The sequence below is a fragment of the Psilocybe cubensis genome, chromosome 2 (assembly GCF_017499595.1).
Source record: "Psilocybe cubensis strain MGC-MH-2018 chromosome 2, whole genome shotgun sequence".
NCBI lineage: Eukaryota > Fungi > Basidiomycota > Agaricomycetes > Agaricales > Agrocybaceae > Psilocybe > Psilocybe cubensis.
This window is the reverse complement of record NC_063000.1, coordinates 619,583-640,047: the sequence shown is the minus strand read 5'-3', so window position 1 is coordinate 640,047 and position 20,465 is coordinate 619,583. Positions and strand designations below refer to the sequence as shown.

Genomic DNA, 20,465 nt, shown 5'->3' with positions numbered 1-20,465 from the left:
GGTCAAAAAATGGTTTAACCTGACTACGTAGGACCCTATACGCGTAGATTTGGTTATTTTGGCCCGTCAAAACTGTTGTAGAGGAGAAAAACACTCAAAATATGCCAATGTCCTGCTAATTCACGGCGCTGAAGAAGGCAATGGAGGAACGCCAATGGATAGCTCCGAGGCAGTATGGGTCTGTGATGGTGATCACGCACCGGAGTTTTGACAGCAAATGTGAAATTTAGAGCTTGCGGTTCTCGTACACGCTATGCGTGTTTATGAAGCTCCCGTGTCGACATGCATCTTAATTATTCTATGATAGCCCAGAATTTGCTTTTCCTTGACGAGCCCACATCTGGTCTTGACTCTCAGAGTGCCTGGAACATTGTTGCCTTCTTGCGAAGCTTGGCCGAACAAAGCCAGGCTATCCTATGCACGTAGGTAAGCAGCTATTATCAATTATTTATATACTGATCTGTCTTATTCATTAGGATTCATCAAGTGAGCTTCTGCGGTGATGTACCTCTTTGCCATCTTAATGATTTTTTTTTTGTCAAAAAACCTTTCGCTGAATTGTTCCATGTACGTCGTTTGACACAATTTTATTGTACCTTGACTGACCAAAATTTACCAGGTCTTCGATCGCTTCCTTTTGTTGAGGAGAAGGGTGGCTAAACAGTCTACTTCGGTGACCTTGGACACAATGCTGAAACTTTGCTGCACTACTTCGACTCCAACGGTGCTTGCCCATGTCTTCCTGAAGAAAATCCGTGCGTTATTTTTAACCGTTACACTGATGCCTTATCCTGATCTATCTCCGTCTAATTTCTAGTGCCGAATATATGTTGGACGTTATTGGTGCCGGAGTGACTGCCTTCAGCAGCATCAACTGGCACGAAGTTTGGAAACGCTCCCCGGGGCAGTCAGGACTGAGCAGGAAATCCAGGAGATCCATACAATTGGACGAAGTCAACCTGCTGTTGAAACTGATCTCAGGATTGAATACCCCACCCCATGGCGCAACCAGGTCATCGAACTTGTCATTTAAACAAGGAGCTGCTGACCATTACCGCATCGCCAAGCTCATCCTCAATGTTGCTGGTGGCTTCTTCATTGGTCTGTCTTTCTCAAGAACCAGGACAGTATACAAAACGTTCAGAATTGTATATGTGTAAGTCTTGTTCGTTTTAGGATTTGATCTTCGATCTCATAACCTCCTTTTACTAGACTGTTTACATGCTTCTCGTCTTGAAGTTGGTTTCAATTACTTTGTTGAGTTCACGAAACTGACCAATATTTCTACAGTCAACCGTTGGTGAACATGTTGCAAGTTCCCTTCGTCGCTACCCGTACTATCTACGAGGTCAGGAAGCACCCAAGCGGAATGTACAGCTGGACCGCCCACATCATTGCCCAAATTCTGGCTGAACTGCCATGGAATATCCTGGGATCCTGCCTTTACTTCCTTGTTTGGTGCTGGACCTCCCGCTTCCTATCTGGTCGCGCTGGTTATTTGTACTTGTCTGTTGGAGTTGTGTTCCCTCTTTACTACACCACCATTGCCCTAGTACGCAATGCCTACGGTCTGCATTTTTTCAGGCATGGCAATACATCGGACTCGGAGATATAAATAAACGCAGAATGACGTTAGGACACTGCTCATCCAGGCACTCCTTACATGTTGCGTCGTCATAGGTGTTAACATTCGTCAAAGGCATGCTCGCCTGCATCGCATCACCCTCGCCAAGTCCCGCGACCGACGTTTGCCATAGCAATGCTCGCCTGAATTGCATCACCCTCTCCAACCTGAGGTGACCTGCAATTCATTTCGCTGAGATTCGGCAAAGGCTCACACGCCAGAACATGTCCGTTCTCCATGCCACTACTCGCCGCAAATACGGAGAAGTCTTTCAGGGTTTCTAGGCATGGGCCCAACATTGTGGCGGAGAACGGCGAAATAAGAATTGGCGATCCTGATAATGGACCTTTTAACCTGGAGGATACAGATCCAGAAACACTGATAGAATGTTCGTAATCCATCCCTTAATATAAGTGATATTTTTACTTACCTTGTTCCAAGTGTGACGCTAGTGACAACTGTGGCTCGGAGAGTAATAGCAGTTCCGTAGCGGCACACGGAAAAGGTTTCGAAAGGAAGCTTAGAGGTCGAATAGACAGGTTAAAGTACTCTGTATTCGATGCTTTTCTGTAGCTACTACATAGCTGTATTTATACTGTAAAGGATAAGGTGTCCAAAAGAAGTAGACAAAGAAAAAGATAAAAGAGGATTAATTGGGAAACACATGAAGGTGGAGTATAAGTCAGTTTCAAGGGGAATAGAATGAAGGATTAGGAACATAGAATGAAGAAAATGAGCTAACGGGGTGCGTGTATCGGGTGGACGGAGCAAAGGTGAAGTCCACAGAAACGAAAATTAAAGATAAGATAAAAAAGAGGATTATCGGGGTGTGGGAAACAGACCGGAACGTCACACCAAGTCAAACGGGTCCATTGGCTACGTGCCAGAGCACAGTTCCACAGATGGCGAGAAGAGGCTATGCTTCTTGGGTACGAAATGGACTGAACGATGAGATATTTCCTACGAAAGGAGAAATAGTGGATGAACAGTGCAGTAGCGGCAATGGCTGGTGATGCCTCTGCTAATGACGTGGTACAAAAGGGGCGAGCAGCCTATGCCAATCGCCAAGCAGCCATGTGGGGTGACTTGGCGAGGCGAACAGATTACCTATTTCGTATTACCAAGCCTGGCTATAAAAAGGGGTTAATCTAAAAATAGATATGGTTCAGCGTAAAAAAAATTGAATCATGAATCTTGAAAAAGTCCAACACATCTGCGGTGACCGTCCATGACGTTTTCTTCAATCGATCCTTTCGATCTACATGGTTTTGCATCTGAATCGGCAAAGCAGTACCGCAAACACATACAAGAGCTCGTCTACTATGGGGAATCACGATTAAAGCGAGCGGTGGACGAGATTTTAAAAAAACCGATGGAAGATCAAGCTCCATTCCAAAAATGCCTACGAAAAGAACTGGTTAGTAACTCAATTAATGGGATACCTTTTACTAATGGTTTTACAGCATTACTTTTTGACTTACGTGGGCTTGATCACATCAATGGGACAAGTTGTTGATGTACCATTTACGCTGCGTTCGTTGGCATTTTCTTTAGGGAGAATTGCTCCAGAGGATCTACCCATGCAATTCAACGTCGAGTTCGTGCAAGCGCTTAACATAACACGCGATGAAGACCGTGGGGAAGTAGTAGCGAGCTACAAAAGACCGTGGTGGGAAGAATTCAGGCCAAGTTGGCGATCTGTCATAGACGATGGTTCAATCGGCGAGTGTTTATCACACCACAGGAAACTAATAGGAATAGAAAATAAACATCGTTTTATTGAGTCTCTTGGTAGCGATATCACTCCATCCTCGTTTGCCATGACACCAGGAGAGCGAATGCTCTTTGAACCACTTCAGAACGCTCGGCGAACAATTATGGTAATGACTGAAGCTCAAACGAGCCATCAGAGTGTCATTTTCAGAAAGGCAGAGGAATACTGGAATCTGCATGACGCTTCGAAGGCCGAAGGGATGAATAGGGACCATTGGAAAATGGGCATTACCGAGATGGGTAACAATATTACGGAGATTGGAGGTGTTGACTATGTTGATAGGTGCGTGTTTCTGCAGAGGAATAGCGTTCCAGCGGCGTTGATACCGAAACACCTAAGAATAGGATATCAACACCGGCATTTCAACGTGCGACGTCATGCAATGACCCGCCTTTGGTTCGGGATTCAAAACACCGTTCGAAAGACTGGAAACCGTCAGAATTGGATGATGATTACAGTCTCTCCCCGCTTCCGTCCCCTGCACTGCTGTACCGCTCAGAATCAATCCAAACCGATCAAGGCACCGTGCCTGTAGAAACTGTACCGCCCCATTCTGGTCCTGATATCTCGTGTGGTTCGCCAGAAGAAATGGGCGATCTTTCTATGCAAGCGTCACTATCACCAGGTTTTGCTAGCGCACGGTCCCGCGATGAAATGGCAGAGTTGTACGAGGATATAAAGCCCCATATCCAAGAACCTATCCAAAGTTACTCGCCCGAATTCCACCCACCCATCCGTATTCCTTTGGCAGATGAATTAGGAGATCTTTTCAGGGACATCCCTTCAACTCCAGGCAGATCATTTGATATGGAGATACTGGGGATACAGTCTCCTAATGTGCTCGCGACATTATACGAGGAAATAACACCCCAATTCGGCATAGATCGCCAATCCTCGCCGGAAATCAAAACACTTCGCCTGAACCCTTCGGCAGATGATTTAGGAGAACTTTTCAATGATATTTTACCGCCCTCAGGCCTCTCTATCGATCCTGATATTACTGCAACGCGACCTTCTGATGTACGTTCAACGCGGGACGAGGATGTAACGCTCCAAATTAACGTAGATCGCCAATCCTCGCCGGAAATCTGCGCACTTCGCCTTAATCCTTCACCAGATGATTTAGGAGATCTTTTCAGGGACATTCTACCACCTGCAGGCCTGTACCCCAATCTTGATATTAATGGAACGCGGCCTTCTAATGTGCCTGCAACATTGTACAAGGAAATCACACCCCAAGTCGACGTAATTCGCCAATCCTCACCGGAAATCTATGCGCCTCACCTTAATCCTTCACCAGATGAGTTAGGAAATCTTTTCAGGGGTATTCTTCCACCTTCAGGTCCATTTTCAAATGTCGAGTATACTGGAACTCAGTCTCCGCAAGAGTGTACAACAATGCGCGAGGATTCGACGCCTAAATGCTACCCATCTCGCCACATTGCTTCGACGGATGAATTAAGCGAACTCTTTATGGACATCCTACCTAATCCAGAGCCTTTGAAGAGGTCAGAGGCCCAGACCCCCAATAAACGTTCAGGGTTTCCAGAAGATACACCACCCACGTATCATCCAAACTGTTATATTTCATCACCGGACGAATTAGGAGAGCTTTTCAGGGACTTAAAACCTGCCTCAGAGCTGTCGGAGAGCCCTAGTGCCTACGTTGCACAGTCCCCAAATGACATTGCAGCACTTTGGCAAAATACTAACCAACCCAATAACCATTCACCTCGCCATAATGCTTCGCCAAATGAGCTGGGGGCGTTGTTTCAAGGTATTACACGGCTCGCTCAAACGACGGATAATAGTGCTAACACAGCACTGCAAGGTACCTCAAACGTCATGTCTCGTCCACCAGCCTCGAGCAATATTCATGAAGATCAAAGTCTTTCATTGGGCAGTAGTAACCATCTGAATGGGCTCCCTTCCAAGAGGCAAAGACGTCAAAAATAAGCCCTAACCAAACTATCTCTTGCCCTCTGTAACATTAGACAGAATAGAATAGAAGTATTAGAGTACAGAGTATTTAATTTTTTTTTTTTTGTGCTCGCTGCATTTCGCCCCATTATGGGCGTACTAGCTTACACCGGGGCGAAAAACCTGGGTCCGCTGAATACGAAAACCAGACGCTCAGTTCCCCAGGTCCGCTGAGCTGTAGCCTGTGCACACCAGATACACATACTCCGGACCCGCTGAGGTGTGACCATACACACATCTATTCGACGGATCGACATGCACCACTGACCACAGTACGGCCTTTCCTTGTGTCTTACCATACAGCACACTGTTACACTGGAAAAGACTAACACACTCGATGGAATTGTAAATTTCTGTGTATCAGAGGGATGTTGTAGAGTATACGTACAAGCAACAGAAACTCGAGATGATGGTAGAAAGAGAGAGAGAAGGAATACTATTCTGAACAAGTAAAGGATAAACAGAAGACAGGCTGAATTTATAAAGCAAAGAACCAAAATCAGAAGCTAAGTAAGTTACATAGCCTACGTAAATTACCGATAATACAAGAGATATTGTCAAGCGAAACATGGTTGATTCAAGAAAATGTAGGACCGGTAAGAAATACAAGACGTGTAATCTGGGTAAGAGAAAGAGAGGCACCAAGTTCGCCTGACCCTGCTCGGTTCGCATATGCTCGGAAAGTCGAAAAGTGGTCTTACCCTAGAAATAGTGAAGGAAATGAGCTTGTAATAACTCGATTTCCATTTCTGTCATCTTGGTCTGGGAAAAATTGGCGAATCTGTGCAAAAAGCCGTGTATATAGTCGGGGGTCCATCGAGAAACAGCGTAAATCATTTCTTGCTTTGTAATCCCAAAGGCATGAAAGTCCTGCAAAAGGTGTATCATGGAAGGGGAACAGGAGTCGAGAAAGGATGCAATTGCATCATTTTCATTCGAGTCATAACGCGACGGTGGGCGGGATACGGTATTGGCTGACGATGAGGCTGGAAGTCTCACTGTTAACTCTGGTTGGGATGATGAAATTACCATACATACCATTGACGTTCTCCTCTAATCGTGAATCTGAGGAACTCGCCGATGTGGAAACCAACGGAACTATTTCAGGAAGGGTAAGTTTACTACGGGCTGGTCCGGGCATCTTCAATGAATTGGGGGTTGGGTACACCTTTAGTTGGTAAAAAAAGGATGAAGGGCCGTTATTTACTCACCCCTTTACGCTTCCGTACATTATAGCGCGCCATCTTAAGTCTCTCAATTATGTATTGCTCCACAAGATCAAGTCTTTCACTTTGATCATTTTGCAGTGAGTGGTTAAAAATATCGGGGTATGCTTTTAATACCTGTAGGAAAAAAAAAAAAAAAACTGTAGTAAGTAAAGGTCCATGCAAATTAAACACATAGTCCGTGCCCACCGTTTGACGAAACAATTTCCGTTGTTCAACTTGAAGAGAAGGTGGCAAATCCAATGTTAAGCAATCCTGCCCAATTTTAATGATGTCGTTCTGTGAAGCAATGAGGATAATGTGCATGAATAGTATTGGAAATACTAACGACAATGTCCGAGACTGCTTGGTCATTATTCAAGCATACTGAGTTAAGCATGGCTTTTAGCTGACGCTCGCCCTATGTCATGCACTGTTAGTGTGTTGTACATAGTGGTGAATAGTACTGTTGTACTTGGCCTGTCTCTGTCTTGCTCTGAATTGTTTGCATTTCTGGAAGATATGGGAGGGCTTATTGTCTGTTGGGGAATGATAGAGGGGCAAGGGAAAGTTCAAGTTCAACTTTACGATCCCTCTTGTATGCGCCAATTTGACTGTGACGCTGTTCAATCGCTGTTCGGATCCGATATATCTGATCATTCTGATGTGTGTTACTTTTTTTTAAACTCACCTGTCTGTCACCGTGCAGTGCGGCGCATTCAATGAATTTATTTTTAGTTTCCGTGGGCAGAGGGAATTGCCATCGCCGGAAAGGCTCGGGTACAAAGGAGAGATCGACATTTACAGTTGGTCTGTTGGAGACTGTGTTTGATAGTAGGTTGGGATTGCATTGGGTGATGAATGTACCTTTTGGTATTGAGGTATGTGTTGGGTGAGTATTTTTGATATTTTGTTTAAAATTACAACTTTAAAGATCTTTCAGGGAAATTAATACACACATTCAATTGGACAAGCGCAACCAGCTGCGATTACACGCAACCATTTCAAACTGGAAGCCATAATCTGACACTGACTGATGTATGTTTATTCATGATGAAGGGGAGACACTGGGTAAATTCTGTATGACGTATACTTTTGTTGCCACGTATGTAAATCGGGCATGGGTCAATGACAACATCTACCTTATTGTAGGAACCGCTAAATTCCTGCGAGCGGAACAACGACTTAGCAGTTGTATGAATCACCCAGAATGCAAGACTCACAAAACAACGAAGTCCAGCACCTTGGCGCCCAGACCCTGCCAAACATGTGAGAACACGCCGCGCGCTTGTCAGTCAAATCACACCCATCCCCTGTCTGGCGTTTCCATCCCAATGTTTTATCGTCCATTTTCATTCTCAATACCTTTCCACAATTTCATCTTCCTCCACTATCTACCTATCACACTCGTCCTTGTATCTATCACACAAGAGTTACTCAACTTACAACCAACCGGGTAGCAGTGTTTTGTTTGTTCATGAAGCCGGTAGATAAAAATTCGTAAATAGAACTAGTATATAAGTAGTCGGGCAGTCTGTGAAAGCGGTAGTGGAAATTTACCCTCGAAAATTTGGTTTCTCTCCGCTCCTTGTACGTTCTCAAAGCTTAGCTGGCTATCGAAGAAAATCTAGCAACGCTACCTAACTCTTGTAACCCTACTTGTAAGGTGAGCCGTTGCTACGCACGGCAGATACGAGTCCTTGTGATCAATTCCGTTGGAATTTATCAGACATGTCGTTTAGGAGGGGCAGCATCCAGTATATTATAAGATTGTAATAGCTCCATCTAACTTGAAGACAAAGACTGGACTGAAAAGAATGAAATCACTAATGTTTAAGTTGTCCTATTGTAGATTTCCGAAGCATATTTCTCAAAAAAGTCAAAAACAAAACGAGATGTTAATATACAAAACATGTATTTGATTCGTTTTTATTTCGCGTATATCAATGGCCTCCAGCAGTGTAATCAACTAACTGTTCATGGATTCTAGCCTCTTACAGGGAAGGATAAGCGGCATCCCAATCTAAAGAGAAAGCAATAGTCAATGCAGAAGCCTCTCAAATTCCAATGACGAACGACTGGAAATAGGATAAGAACTTGGCAAACGTCGATTCTGTCGACGTGCCTTCAGTTAAGAAGAAAAATGGAAATGGAAAGGAAACCACCACCACTAATGCTAAGAGTAACAAAAAGGCACTTACATCAGACGATCTGGCTGCAAAAGAGACCGAGAAACTGCAGGTACAAGGGAAGCGGACCGAAAGTAAAATTCTCATAGTTAGTAGTGAATTTTTGTAGATTCAACAGAAAGGTTGTATTATGGTGAATTTACATGTTTTACACTCATCGTTTGAAGAGTCTAATACTCTATCCTATCGTCGTCATCGTCTTCCTGTGCTCGTCTGGGAAAAGGAAGAAGATTATTTGAGAAATAAGGAAAGTGGATGACAGGATTGGGGTTTGGAAACCACCTGGCGAACCAGATCATCATTGGTGTATGTTGAAGGTGTGGTGTGAGGGTGGGGTTCGCGGAAATTTGAATGCATGAATTTGACAAGACTGAGATTGTTTGTGGATAGTGTTGCTGTGATATTCTCATCTTTCATCTTGCCATCGGTGGGTTCTTCGCTGTGGCGAGCTTCCAGATTTGACGAAACGTCCTCTTCGCCAAAAACCTCAGCCACATTTGACTCTGCATGCGAGGTCCCTTCTTGATCTGATGTTCTCAAGTTGGTGGCGACGTCAGTCTGGTCTTTGGCGAGTTCAGTGTCTTTGGGCGAGATGTGATGGCAAGCGGGATTACATTGTCCAAAGTCAATGTCAATTAGTACTTAGTACATAGTAGACATCCTAGTGTAGAAAGGTGAGGAACGCTCACCCGTGCGTCTTAGCACATCGATTGCTTGTTGCACGATAATAGATAGATTACAAACAAAAGTCAATGTCAATGGGTTGATCTGAAGTACCTCCATACCACTGGTGTTGGCTGGCTTCTAACTTTTCCCGCGAATGAACAGGAATGTAGGGCATCTTATCAGCATCAATCTCCGCCGAGGAATCCGAATCCTTATCACCAAATTTCTCGCCCTGTTCGTCCTGTCCGCCCTTCTCGCCTTCTTCGCCGTTCTCGTTCTCTTCCCCGTTCTCGTTCTCTTCCCCGTTCTCGTTCTCTTCGCCGTTCTCGCCCTCTTCGCCGTTCTCGTTCTCTTCGCCGTTCTCTCCCTCTTCGCCGTTCTCGTTCTCTTCGCCGTTCTCGCCCTCTTCGCCGTTCTCGCTCTCTTCGCCATTCTCGCCAATCCCGGTTTCATCACCAACCTTGCCCGAAGACTTAGAGAAAAGTCCTTTGCTGTCAAGAATTTTGGTTTGAGAGTCAGTTTGAATTCCTTGGTCCTTTGTACTCCCGCGGCGAAATGGGCAGGGACCTTCTTCCCCTCTGTGGTAGGTATCATCGTGCATGTTCTCCATCGTTATTTCAACACCGACTAATTTATGAAGGACATCACTATGATAGGAATGCAGGACTTCGAATTTGTTTGAGAGCATGTCTATAGCAGCCATGGAAAACGCCATTTTCGCTGCAATATAGTCGAAGCCATGGTCGTGATTAGCCAATTGCTTGTCGATTCGCTTCATGACTTTGTTCATCTTAGTGATATTCTTCTCTAATCGGGCCAGGCGATCTTCATTAGGGTAAGCTTCATTATCTGCATCTGCTTTGTTGTCTTCCCAATTGCGAATATATGTCGGCCGTGTAGGTAGTGGGCCTGCTGGAGCACGAGCTTCACTTCGCGCCATATCTTCTGCCACCCATGCTTCCCAATTCCTGGCAAATTCTTCTACAAAGATGTAAGCATACAATTTGCATAATACTGGATGAATTTTTACCAATGTCTTTAGCCGCTCTCGCAGATTTCTCGGGAGGAAGTGAGCTAGACGATGCTTTGGGTGGTGCGGTGTACCTTGGTATGGCTTCCCATGATTTGAGTACGTTCTCTGTTTTGATCTTAGCCTCAGTGTAGACAAACTGATAATGTACCTTACCCATAGGATGTTTGTCTTGGTTGGTTTGGGAAGAATTGAGGTCTGCGGTCTGCTCGGATATAGGTTGCTTTCCATTGCTGTGCTTTGGATCTCTCAGCGCCGGCGAGTGATGTTGAGGGTCGTGATGGCCACAATTTTCATCTGGTTCAGGTGAGCCGGTTTTGCGTTTAGGCCTTTTTTGGCGATGCAATGGTTTTCCATGTTTTCTAGCTTCTTCAACAGGACCTGTGATATCTTCGTTCGCCTCAGGCAGCCTCCTCACAATAGTATCCCCTCGATTGTCACAGCGAACCCGATGCGAACCACAATAAAAGCAAGAGTACCCTTTATATGTGACATGGCAATTAATATTGCGATCTGCGCACTGAGCGCAGGGTTGGAGATGGACATAGTTGGTTGGAACAGGAGGTGTGCAATCCTGCTTTGTTTCAGAGCGGCCTTGCACCTTTATGTTCGTTTTAACGTTGGAATGTGGGGCGGGTTCTGGAGTAAGTTTGCGACCAAAGTTTTCAGTAGACGTTGGACCCTTTGCTACTGCTGCCATGGCTCGTGTGATTCGTTTTCCAGATGAAGTGTCCGACGAGGGTGCAGGTGCTATAACACGAGTGTCTGGCGGATTGATATTAGAGGGAATATCTGATGGAACATATCCATCTTCGTTATTGTTGTCGCTTGAGTTTTCAATAGATACAAGTGTTTTTGGTGGTGGAAGTTCGGGGCTGGCTTGCCTGGCCTGTTGCACTCGACGTTTCTTAAGTGGAGGTGACGGTTCTCTAATGAGTGCGGAATGGTTTGCACTGTCGTTGACGATTGTCTCTGCGACTGTCTTGGTTTTCTCAGCGCTACTAGACCGCAAGCGCTTATTGGCGACTTGGTGTCGAGACTTTCTTGTCGTGCGTCTTGGACCCTCAGAGTCTTGGCGAATTCGGCTGCCCTCGCCATCCACATTTTGGCGAACGTGCACTTCTGAATGCTGGTCATCCTTGCCTTCTAATGTGGGCTTCTGTACTGGTTCATCGTGCGGATCATCGATCTCACGTTGCAGATTTTGGCAGTATTCAAGAAACTCGTGGCTGCGATGCTCTCTCTTGCGGAAAGCGTGTCCATAAGCACTCAGAAAGGCGAAAAGGAAGTTATACTGGGGCTTTTCTTTTTCCTCCTTGAAGCGACCGCAGGTTGTGGCAACCGCTTTCTAAATTGTTGTCTCGGTGTATGGTCAACATGTAAAAAGAATATAACTCACTGCTGTTTCCAAGTGCGAATCCATAACTTTAGCAACATCACCATCGACAAGGCTCTTCCGAATTTTTTGATCAAGTATCTTTATCGCCTCCTGGAACGTTGATAGATTATGGATAGATTGGAGCTCAGTGGATTCAGACATTATGGAAGGATTTGGATTTGAGGTTGTATCGTAGCGGAAAGATAGAATTGTAATGTCTGACAAGCTAAAATGATTTTCTCGCGGCTGACGCCGGCATGCTCGATCAGCATTGACTCTGCACTGCTCAATCAATTTGTAAGGTCGATTGTCTGGTTGACATGCCTCCTCAAAAAACTCCTACTACTAGTGTCATCTTGATTTCACCAGTTCCGAGAGGTTATAGGTTGATTAGTGGTCCAGGTGGTCAAGAGTACTTGGTGCCTTGCCATCTGGTTGAAGACATAAATCGTTTTTTTTTTCTTTCTTTTGAATCCTATGAACATAAAAAAGGATGGGTTTAGAAAGGACAATGGCATCGGTACTATATACTCATCTTGTCCTGTGTCTATTGTACTGACTTTCGCATTTGAAAAGGAAGAAAACACACATATGGAGACCGCCGCATCCCATAAAGGAGGCACATTTACTTCTCCCACCAAACCTTCTGTAAGCATCCGCTTTTCTATACAGATTTTAAAATTGGACATATCTGAAAGGCTATTGGCACTCAGGATTTGGCGCAATTAGGGCTACATGCCGATGTCATAGCTCTTCAAGAATTGCTTGACATTTCGTAACAGGACGCAGCACATAGGCTTTATCTGGCCGAAATAGAAAAGTGCAAAATGGGACATCAGACATTGGTTGCACTCAGACGCATTCAGGAAGATATTGATAAATGTATAAAAGGGTTCGAAGATTATTGTAAGAAAGGAAAATGAATACATAATATAGTTTTTTTATAAAAAATATTAAGTGATGAGGTGGGCGAGCCGGCTGGCGAGCACGAAAATAAAGGCGAACGGTATATTATTATCATTTTCACATATCGTTTTTACGACGTAAAAATTGATGAGCGCCAGCAGTGAAAGTGAAACATTTGTATCGTCAGGCTTGACGAGGGTAAAAACAAAAGAAGGTAACAATAGATCTAACCAAGTCGTGCCACATTACACACTCACGTCGCTCTCCCCGCCAGTGATAAGTAGTGACTGCGCTAAAATTTAATGGAAAAGAGGGCTTGTTCAGAACCATTCAAAAAAAGGGATATGGACCACAACGTACCACCTGCACAATCTGCGACTTTGCAGGTTCGGGTATGTTGTCGATATGTTCCTGAGTCATACCCAACACTATCGATATAGCCTATAATATTCCCATTCACAACCACAACAGTGTAATTGAAAAGAATAGAGAAAATTGCATGTAAAACGGAACAAGTCATGAGGAAACATAAGACAACCTGTCAGTAAACAAACACTCACACGTTGTTGTTCTGGATCCATCTCCACAAATGCCGTTGCTATTTGCGCAAGCTGTTGTTGCTGCTTTATTAACGGAGGTTCGACAAGTGTAAGTGGGGAGGTACAAGGCGACAACGACGGGTCGTGGCAGATCCTATGTAACTCAAGGAGGAGATATTGGGCATGCGCATGGGGTTTTACGGCAATCGACGATTGCTCCCGTGTCGTTGGCATCAACTGACTTGAGGAATAATGCAGGCCATGCAATGGGGAGTATGGCGTATACAGTGGGTATTGGCTATCTGAACCTGTTGGTCCTTGGTCGATTGGAGATTGAGTTAGAGAACTACCAGCCGCAGCGGGTCGTCGCGAGGAAGCGAGCATACGTTCAATCATAATTGGATCAACAAATCGATTCAGTACGAGGGAATGGCAAAGTGCGTAGGCTAGCTGTGGGTACTTAATGAGCAGCGTTCGAGCTTTTTCAGGATATGTGATCACGAAAGCCTGAAAATGAAAAAGACAAAGGTTCCAATCAATACAAAACACCGCAAACAATGACGTTAAAACAGAAACTCAAATTCCGTTGCTCACCTTCATCTGAGCCAGGGCCTCGCGAACTTTACTCTCCGGTAACTCAGCCACGATCCATTTAATGTGGTCAAGTGCTGAAACACCACTCGGGATGGTTATCCCAGGTGGGATATTCACTAAAAATGTATCATTGTCATTCCACTGCCCTTTACCCCCGTCATTTGCATCCAAATGCATTCGGCTACGGTATTCGGATGACCCAGTGTAACCCCTATCCATTATACGGCCTCTAACAGTCGTTTTTCCTTCCAGAAGAGGGTCCAAATCGGCCAAATCGACACGCAATGAACGACCTCCGCAGTCCGTATTATTGAGATTACGAACAGCCAAAAGAGCAGTCTCGTGATCTTTGACATGAAAAGACAAGTGTCGCGTACGTGTGGTAGATATTGAAGCAGAGACAATGCAGTTTGCAGTTTCGGTGTTGATATACAAGGACAACGGGATGGGGTCGCGAATTAAAGTTTGATACGCACATAACAGTAAAGTATAACTGATTGCGCGGGTAAAAGGATTTCACATCAAGGAGATTTCAATGGATATAGGGTATACACATAACCATAACGGTCGCAGTATTCGAGGTAATCGAGCCAAGAACAAGCCGTGATTTGATTTTTGTTATGATTAGTGCGTTGTACACACATTGAAATATATTGGGTTTCACAAAGAATGTATCATTCGAAAAAGGATGCGGCACATTGTTGTAATTCGTGGATATGAGGAGTGAGGTTAATTCTGGGTAAGTTAAGTAATTCGAAATTCGACACTCACGCGTTTGGGTGTATTTGAGACATACAAGACAATCGTGACAACAGAGTTGATATAATCGCATCCCATTAAGTAGTGTAGGAATGAATAAAAGAGAAACTTAAAGATCAGACATAATATGTGTTGATAGGCAGGAAGAAGCGAGATAGAAGTACCTGCAAATTCACAAAAGCCATAACCTTTTGGTTTTTCTGTGTCTCTGTCGAAGGCGAGCCTGTATAGAAGAGTGTATAGAGTTTAGTTGTAACCTCTCCCGAACAAGAATACGAAATACGATACCTAAATCCTACAACCTGACCAACAGCCTTGAAAATAATCACAATTTGTTCTTCTGTCATGTTAAAAGGCACATTGCCAACTTACAGGTCACCAATACGGACAGAGAAATGAGACGAAAAGGATTTGAGCACTCCAATAAAATACGCACCAAACACCACACGACTTTTGCTGTTAGACATAACAATGTCACTGTACAAACGTTTTACTGGAGCTTAATATATCAAATGCAGAGCAAGTGTCGTCAATCAATTGATTTACCGTAGACGTATCTTGTGACCCTGGAATATACCGACGTACCCGATGACTGTAGAATTGTATTTGTAGACGGGAATGTCTATGTATATGGGAACGTCCGCACTCCAAACTCGTCTACCGAAGGATATCCGAACCTTCGCATGGTGCGTTCATCGCCTTTCACAGATGCCATACAACCCGATATGTTTAGTGCGCCACAGAACAGGATAGCCCATCAAGAAACAATAGTAATAATCCATTTGGTTATATACTGTCAGCGCATCGGCGTCAACCATCATTTCTCACCGTTTACCATACATACACAAAGTCCATCAGAATCATCATGTAACTTATACTTCAACATGCCGTTGAATAGTCTACGCAAGATCTGCCAACGAACTAGATACTTTGTTCCATCCAATCTCAGATTATGTAAAATCAGAGTCATCTCGAAATTCGTTCAATTGACCAGACTGTATACAAATCAAAGTTTAGCTAAAGGACTCGGGACTCAGATGACTACTGGCTCCGTGTTAGCTGTCTTCTCTCGATTTACGAGAAAACGCAAATGCTCGCCAGACCGATCAAACCGTATTCAATGATTCTCGGAGAAAACCAAAGAAAATGATCTACAACGGTCTATCATTTACGTAATTTTTGAGTCTGACTTTGAAGCTCTCCCCTCCCCGGGGAGCTCCTCTATGGGCTTGTCCGGAATTCTGTTGATTTTTGGGTATCAAATCCGCAAAACCGGACATACCTTCTCAGCAGGTGTACTTCCAAATATGGAAATTTCTCTCCCTGTGGGTGTCAATCAGTCGATCGACACCGACCAAATTATAGCAAAAAAAAAAAAAAAAGTACGGTAATGGTACTATTTGATGACCGTGTATGATGAATTTCTTGTCTTTTTCTCTCTATTTAGACTCAATTTGAAATGCGAAAATATTCTTTGATGGTCAAGAATACGAATACTATACTTTTTATTGTTATTTCTTATAGGTTCAACTAGGATAACCAATTGAAATCGAATCATCTCTCAAGAGTAACCCAAACTAGTACAGAACAACAAAAAGTCTGTTTTGAATGTCCGAAATTACATGGAAAGACTATTAATGCCATTATCAAAATCTAAAATGAAAGACTGCGAATGCGAGACTGAAGCCATTCCAGGATCAACGTCAAGACCTGGTTGAAAAATCACCAGGTCTTTGGCGACTCTGGTAACGTCTGTATCAACAGGGCCATTGAAATGCATCTCAGATACGAAAGGTAAGTGGCTCATGTCACTAACGAAACTGACAGATCGGCACAAGCCTTCTTCGTTGGGTGCTCTGGGACGGTTGAGGTAGGTACCCTCAGAATGAATAACTGACCCAGATTTATGGCAAAACCGTAATAGTTCGGCAACTTTCGTGTTTAAATTTATATAAACATTGGAAAAAATGTCCATTTTAATCGAAGTACAAGTTGTATTTGTTTGTTTACGGGGTGCTCTAGCTCCGGTGATGTGGCTGTAAAAAATTGGATCTCTGGGTTCGAAGCTGTCGATAGTGAACCGAGGACGGGCTTTGTGTTTATTTTGGTAGTCTGCGATAACGTGTCGCGTGCATTCCCATTATCCTTACTGAATACAGGAAAAACCTAGAAATGAAATGTTGTAAATTATCGACACTAATAATTAACACAAGAACATACTGTATCAGAGGGAAGAGATAGATTGGGATTCACACTTTTAGATTGTGTAGACGACACCTGAAAAAAAAAGTCATTGGTAAATAAAACGAGTCGCTATACTGACAATAACTATAACGTACACAGAAATCACGTCCTTGTTTATTGTTACTTGGATTATCTCCATGGAATGTATTCAACGCAACAGAATAAGGCGCGAAGCGTAGACGAACCTATATATTCATTCAATTGGAAACTGGAAGAACAGTAAAAATATAACGAACTCACGGGTCGTTTGGTTACACTCTTACCAAAAGAGTTTAGAAAGGCAGTGAACGCCCGCCTCTGCGCGACAAATATAAAATCGCTCTCGTGCTGCGCCTGAAGTTCTTGTTCATCCAACAGCCGAAATGAGGGACTATAATAGTCAAGTGAATCGTAAGTCAGAGAGCGACAAAAGAAAATTAAAAAGAGAGAGAAAAAAAAAAAACATGGATCACAAGTCAATGGGAGTTCGACGTACATATCGCCTTGAGCGTGTTGAACAGACATAATACTACCACGAACAAGGAATGTTTTGAATTCATTCTACGTGTGCACCAACTTTATATATCATAATTATCGAGATCATATTACTATATCAGTCAAACGTACACAATATTAACAAAGCAATGGAATGAATGTCATTACGTGAAAACGATAGTATAAGACTTACTCACGTTAAAGACATACAAAGAAAAAGCCTCGTAATACAATGTCAATGTCACTGCTAGTATCCATCTACGTAGCTACTATATGACACCCGGCGCAGTCTTCAAAGTTTTCTTTGAAACCCGCTCCCTACGGAGTCTCGAATCTTGGTCAGGGTCGTATCGACAACAGCCAAACTATAATCAAAAAAAGTAACATAGGTCAACTCTTTTGGTATAATATGTCGCGGCAACATAGCCGACCATCGACCTCACGAGAGTCTGTCTGATCAGTAATAATAAGTTTTCCAGTGAACATTAAGCGAGACTAATACAAAAATAGACACACTAACTTTCAACCATAATGTTCTCCGAATGCATTCCGTCCTGTAGACTTTTTCCTCGAGAAGAAAACGATATCATCATACTACCGATTCCATCCCAGTTCAGTGACCATTTCAAAGCTCGTATGTACAACACATCACAAACAGGATCAACTTCTTATGTTTTTCACTATATAAGGTCGTTCATGCTGCTCATGTGAGAAATATCCAGAGGGCGGAGAAAACACAAAGACAGTGCAGGACCGAATTGATACCAAGTCGACCAGAAGATCGGAATACATCCAATCTACCGCAAACGTTTTACGTGTACCGTACATAAATCCCGAGTCATCGAGTAGTGTCTTTGATAAACCAGAAAGGATTCCACAGAGCACCGTTTCAGATTCAGAAAAGCGAGGTACGTAAAACAGTAATACACCAAACCATACGCAGAATTGAACGCAAATAGAACCAGACAAAAACCAAGTAGAGACCAATAAATCGACTAATTCTGGAGAGCCAACCAAAGTCATAGAATTCATTAACACGACACGCAAACAGTATCAAAAATCCAGAAAAATGACAACGAGAAAAAGAAGACAGGAGTATACTGTAGAAGACAACGAAATGTTACCATTTAGGTTATATACATCAGGGAAGTAGTCTAGGTCAACTTAACGCGATAAAATTTTACGAAGAACCGATGACGGAGAGCTGACTCGATAGTGAGTCTGCGGTGAGGGTCAACTGCGGTACACATAGAAATGAACTCTATCGCGTCTGATTGGTTGATTGATTTCTGACACATACAATTAAATGCGAATAACAATATACTAACACTTGAGGTAACACACTTTGAACCATTTGACGTCTGCCACATGCCGCAACAACTTGTTGCGAACTTTGGTATTGATCGCAGCACCACGGACCTTCGGAACCTTGGTTTTAGTACGGAATACTGCAGGGTGCATATCGCTAACATCCTGAGCTTGACTCGGGGTAAATTGCCCCGCAAGCCTCTCCAGACAGAAAAAATACTCCCGAATATCATCGGTCTTCGGAAACAATGACAAACCAGTGAAAATTTCAAATGTTAAGCAGCCAATTGCAAAGACGTCCACAGGGAAGCTCCAGCCAACACCTGTAGCAATATAAATATTGAGAATGTAAGGATTATACATGAAAACTGCACTCACCACCATATACTTCTGGTGCACGATAACCAATTGTACCAGGAACAAAATGAATGTTACGAGGGCCTGTGACAGAATCCTCAAGATCGATTATCTTGATCTGTATGTTAGACAAGACGCTCTTCACATCTAAGCACGGTAGCCGACCTAACCAACAAAAAGGGAAACGCACTTTATTATAAAAAGCACCGTCTGGACTAATATCGGTAACAACTGTCATTTGATCGTCAACAAGAACTATATTTTCGGGCTTAATATCCGTATGCGCTATATCCAACGTATTATGTAGAACTGTATATACACGAACATCAACATCTTGAGTAACAGTCTCATCACAAAACCGAAAATACCCACATGCAATGCCATTACAGACCTGCCACATTATAGCTTTGATTTGGAACAGGGGGAGGGGAAGTACACTTTCCCGTGTTATCGTTTCCTTGATGTTCATACCATACAGATTGAATACGAGACACGGATGACGAAGGTGAATGATAGTATCCGTTAAGCCACAAATAAAACTGACTTGTAGTAAGTAACCCAATCAACTCAAAGACAAAGTAAAAATTACCCGGCATCGAGAGACGAAGAATCTTTTACCAACGCAGAGACGTGCGCAGCGCGTACAGCACGTACACTCTCACCAACAGTGTACATAACTTTGATCGCAACGACACGGTCACAGCTTCTACTTTCACATTGCCATACCTCTCCAGAGGACCCGGAATTTATTAACTTAATAGCAACATCTCGTAAAAAAATTCAGGTGACGACGACACTATACAGAAAAAGCAGTAACTTACAGTTGTCTGCTATCACATCGTTCAGTTGGACATTCGCCGATCTAAAACTAGATCAGATACATAAACGATAAACATTGAAATACATACACGAATCTTTCAGAACCACCGGATGATTGTGTATCGCCCATACCACGCGAAAATGTAGGATAATCAGAAAACTGTTAATTTATACTTCTTCCCAGAAAACTTCTGTCATTATAACCACAGGACATTTTTACTTCATCGGTCACACCAACAGTTAAACACGTCACCTTGATGACTATATGTCAAATCAACCCGTGACCGATGTTACGAGTCGCACATCAGATTTGTAAATTTGATTTAGTCAAGGGACGATCACTAGAGCGTGAAGTCAATCCTGCCTTACCAGAACAGAAGAGCATGGCAAATCACAAGCAAAATTACCACCGTACTACATAACTGTATTTGTGTTTATATAGATCACTATACGAAGATTTTGTAAGGTCATACACTATCGTACATGTACTTTCAATCATCGATATTCGGTGTATTTTTGCGACTCAGTCACCAACCGGATTGTCACGCTGATATCACATCTGTTGTGATATCGTTTACTTCTAGTGTACGTCACTTTTAAATGTCAGCTCCATATCAAC

General features: G+C 43.3%; 5 protein-coding genes across 5 annotated transcripts; 1 reads left to right on the top strand and 4 right to left on the bottom strand.

Moving 5' to 3' along the window:
- Positions 1 to 282: 282 nt before the first annotated feature.
- Positions 283 to 1,757, top strand: JR316_0001708 (Brefeldin A resistance protein; the record flags this gene model as incomplete). Its single annotated transcript, XM_047887508.1, has 7 exons — positions 283 to 422; positions 477 to 486; positions 620 to 759; positions 818 to 1,148; positions 1,213 to 1,238; positions 1,291 to 1,552; positions 1,626 to 1,757. 7 exons carry the CDS (start codon positions 283 to 285, stop codon positions 1,755 to 1,757), a joined length of 1,041 nt encoding a protein of 346 aa, XP_047752431.1.
- Positions 1,758 to 8,964: 7,207 nt separating this feature from the next.
- On the bottom strand, positions 8,965 to 12,008 carry JR316_0001707 (uncharacterized protein; the record flags this gene model as incomplete). Its single annotated transcript, XM_047887507.1, has 5 exons — positions 8,965 to 8,985; positions 9,064 to 9,353; positions 9,550 to 10,419; positions 10,469 to 11,816; positions 11,868 to 12,008. The coding sequence occupies 5 exons, from the start codon at positions 12,006 to 12,008 to the stop codon at positions 8,965 to 8,967; spliced, it is 2,670 nt and encodes an 889-aa protein (XP_047752430.1).
- A 582-nt stretch (positions 12,009 to 12,590) lies between these two features.
- JR316_0001706 (Cleavage stimulation factor subunit 2) lies at positions 12,591 to 14,991 on the bottom strand (the record flags this gene model as incomplete). The annotated part of the gene is made up of 7 exons (XM_047887506.1): positions 12,591 to 12,649; positions 13,006 to 13,039; positions 13,113 to 13,193; positions 13,313 to 13,798; positions 13,886 to 14,232; positions 14,809 to 14,867; positions 14,933 to 14,991. 7 exons carry the CDS (start codon positions 14,989 to 14,991, stop codon positions 12,591 to 12,593), a joined length of 1,125 nt encoding a protein of 374 aa, XP_047752429.1.
- Positions 14,992 to 16,591: 1,600 nt separating this feature from the next.
- On the bottom strand, positions 16,592 to 17,570 carry JR316_0001705 (uncharacterized protein; the record flags this gene model as incomplete). Its single annotated transcript, XM_047887505.1, has 5 exons — positions 16,592 to 16,810; positions 16,865 to 16,921; positions 16,984 to 17,073; positions 17,129 to 17,258; positions 17,560 to 17,570. The coding sequence occupies 5 exons, from the start codon at positions 17,568 to 17,570 to the stop codon at positions 16,592 to 16,594; spliced, it is 507 nt and encodes a 168-aa protein (XP_047752428.1).
- A 787-nt stretch (positions 17,571 to 18,357) lies between these two features.
- JR316_0001704 (Dual specificity protein kinase lkh1) lies at positions 18,358 to 19,265 on the bottom strand (the record flags this gene model as incomplete). The annotated part of the gene is made up of 4 exons (XM_047887504.1): positions 18,358 to 18,363; positions 18,707 to 18,993; positions 19,049 to 19,192; positions 19,235 to 19,265. 4 exons carry the CDS (start codon positions 19,263 to 19,265, stop codon positions 18,358 to 18,360), a joined length of 468 nt encoding a protein of 155 aa, XP_047752427.1.
- Positions 19,266 to 20,465: the final 1,200 nt, after the last annotated feature.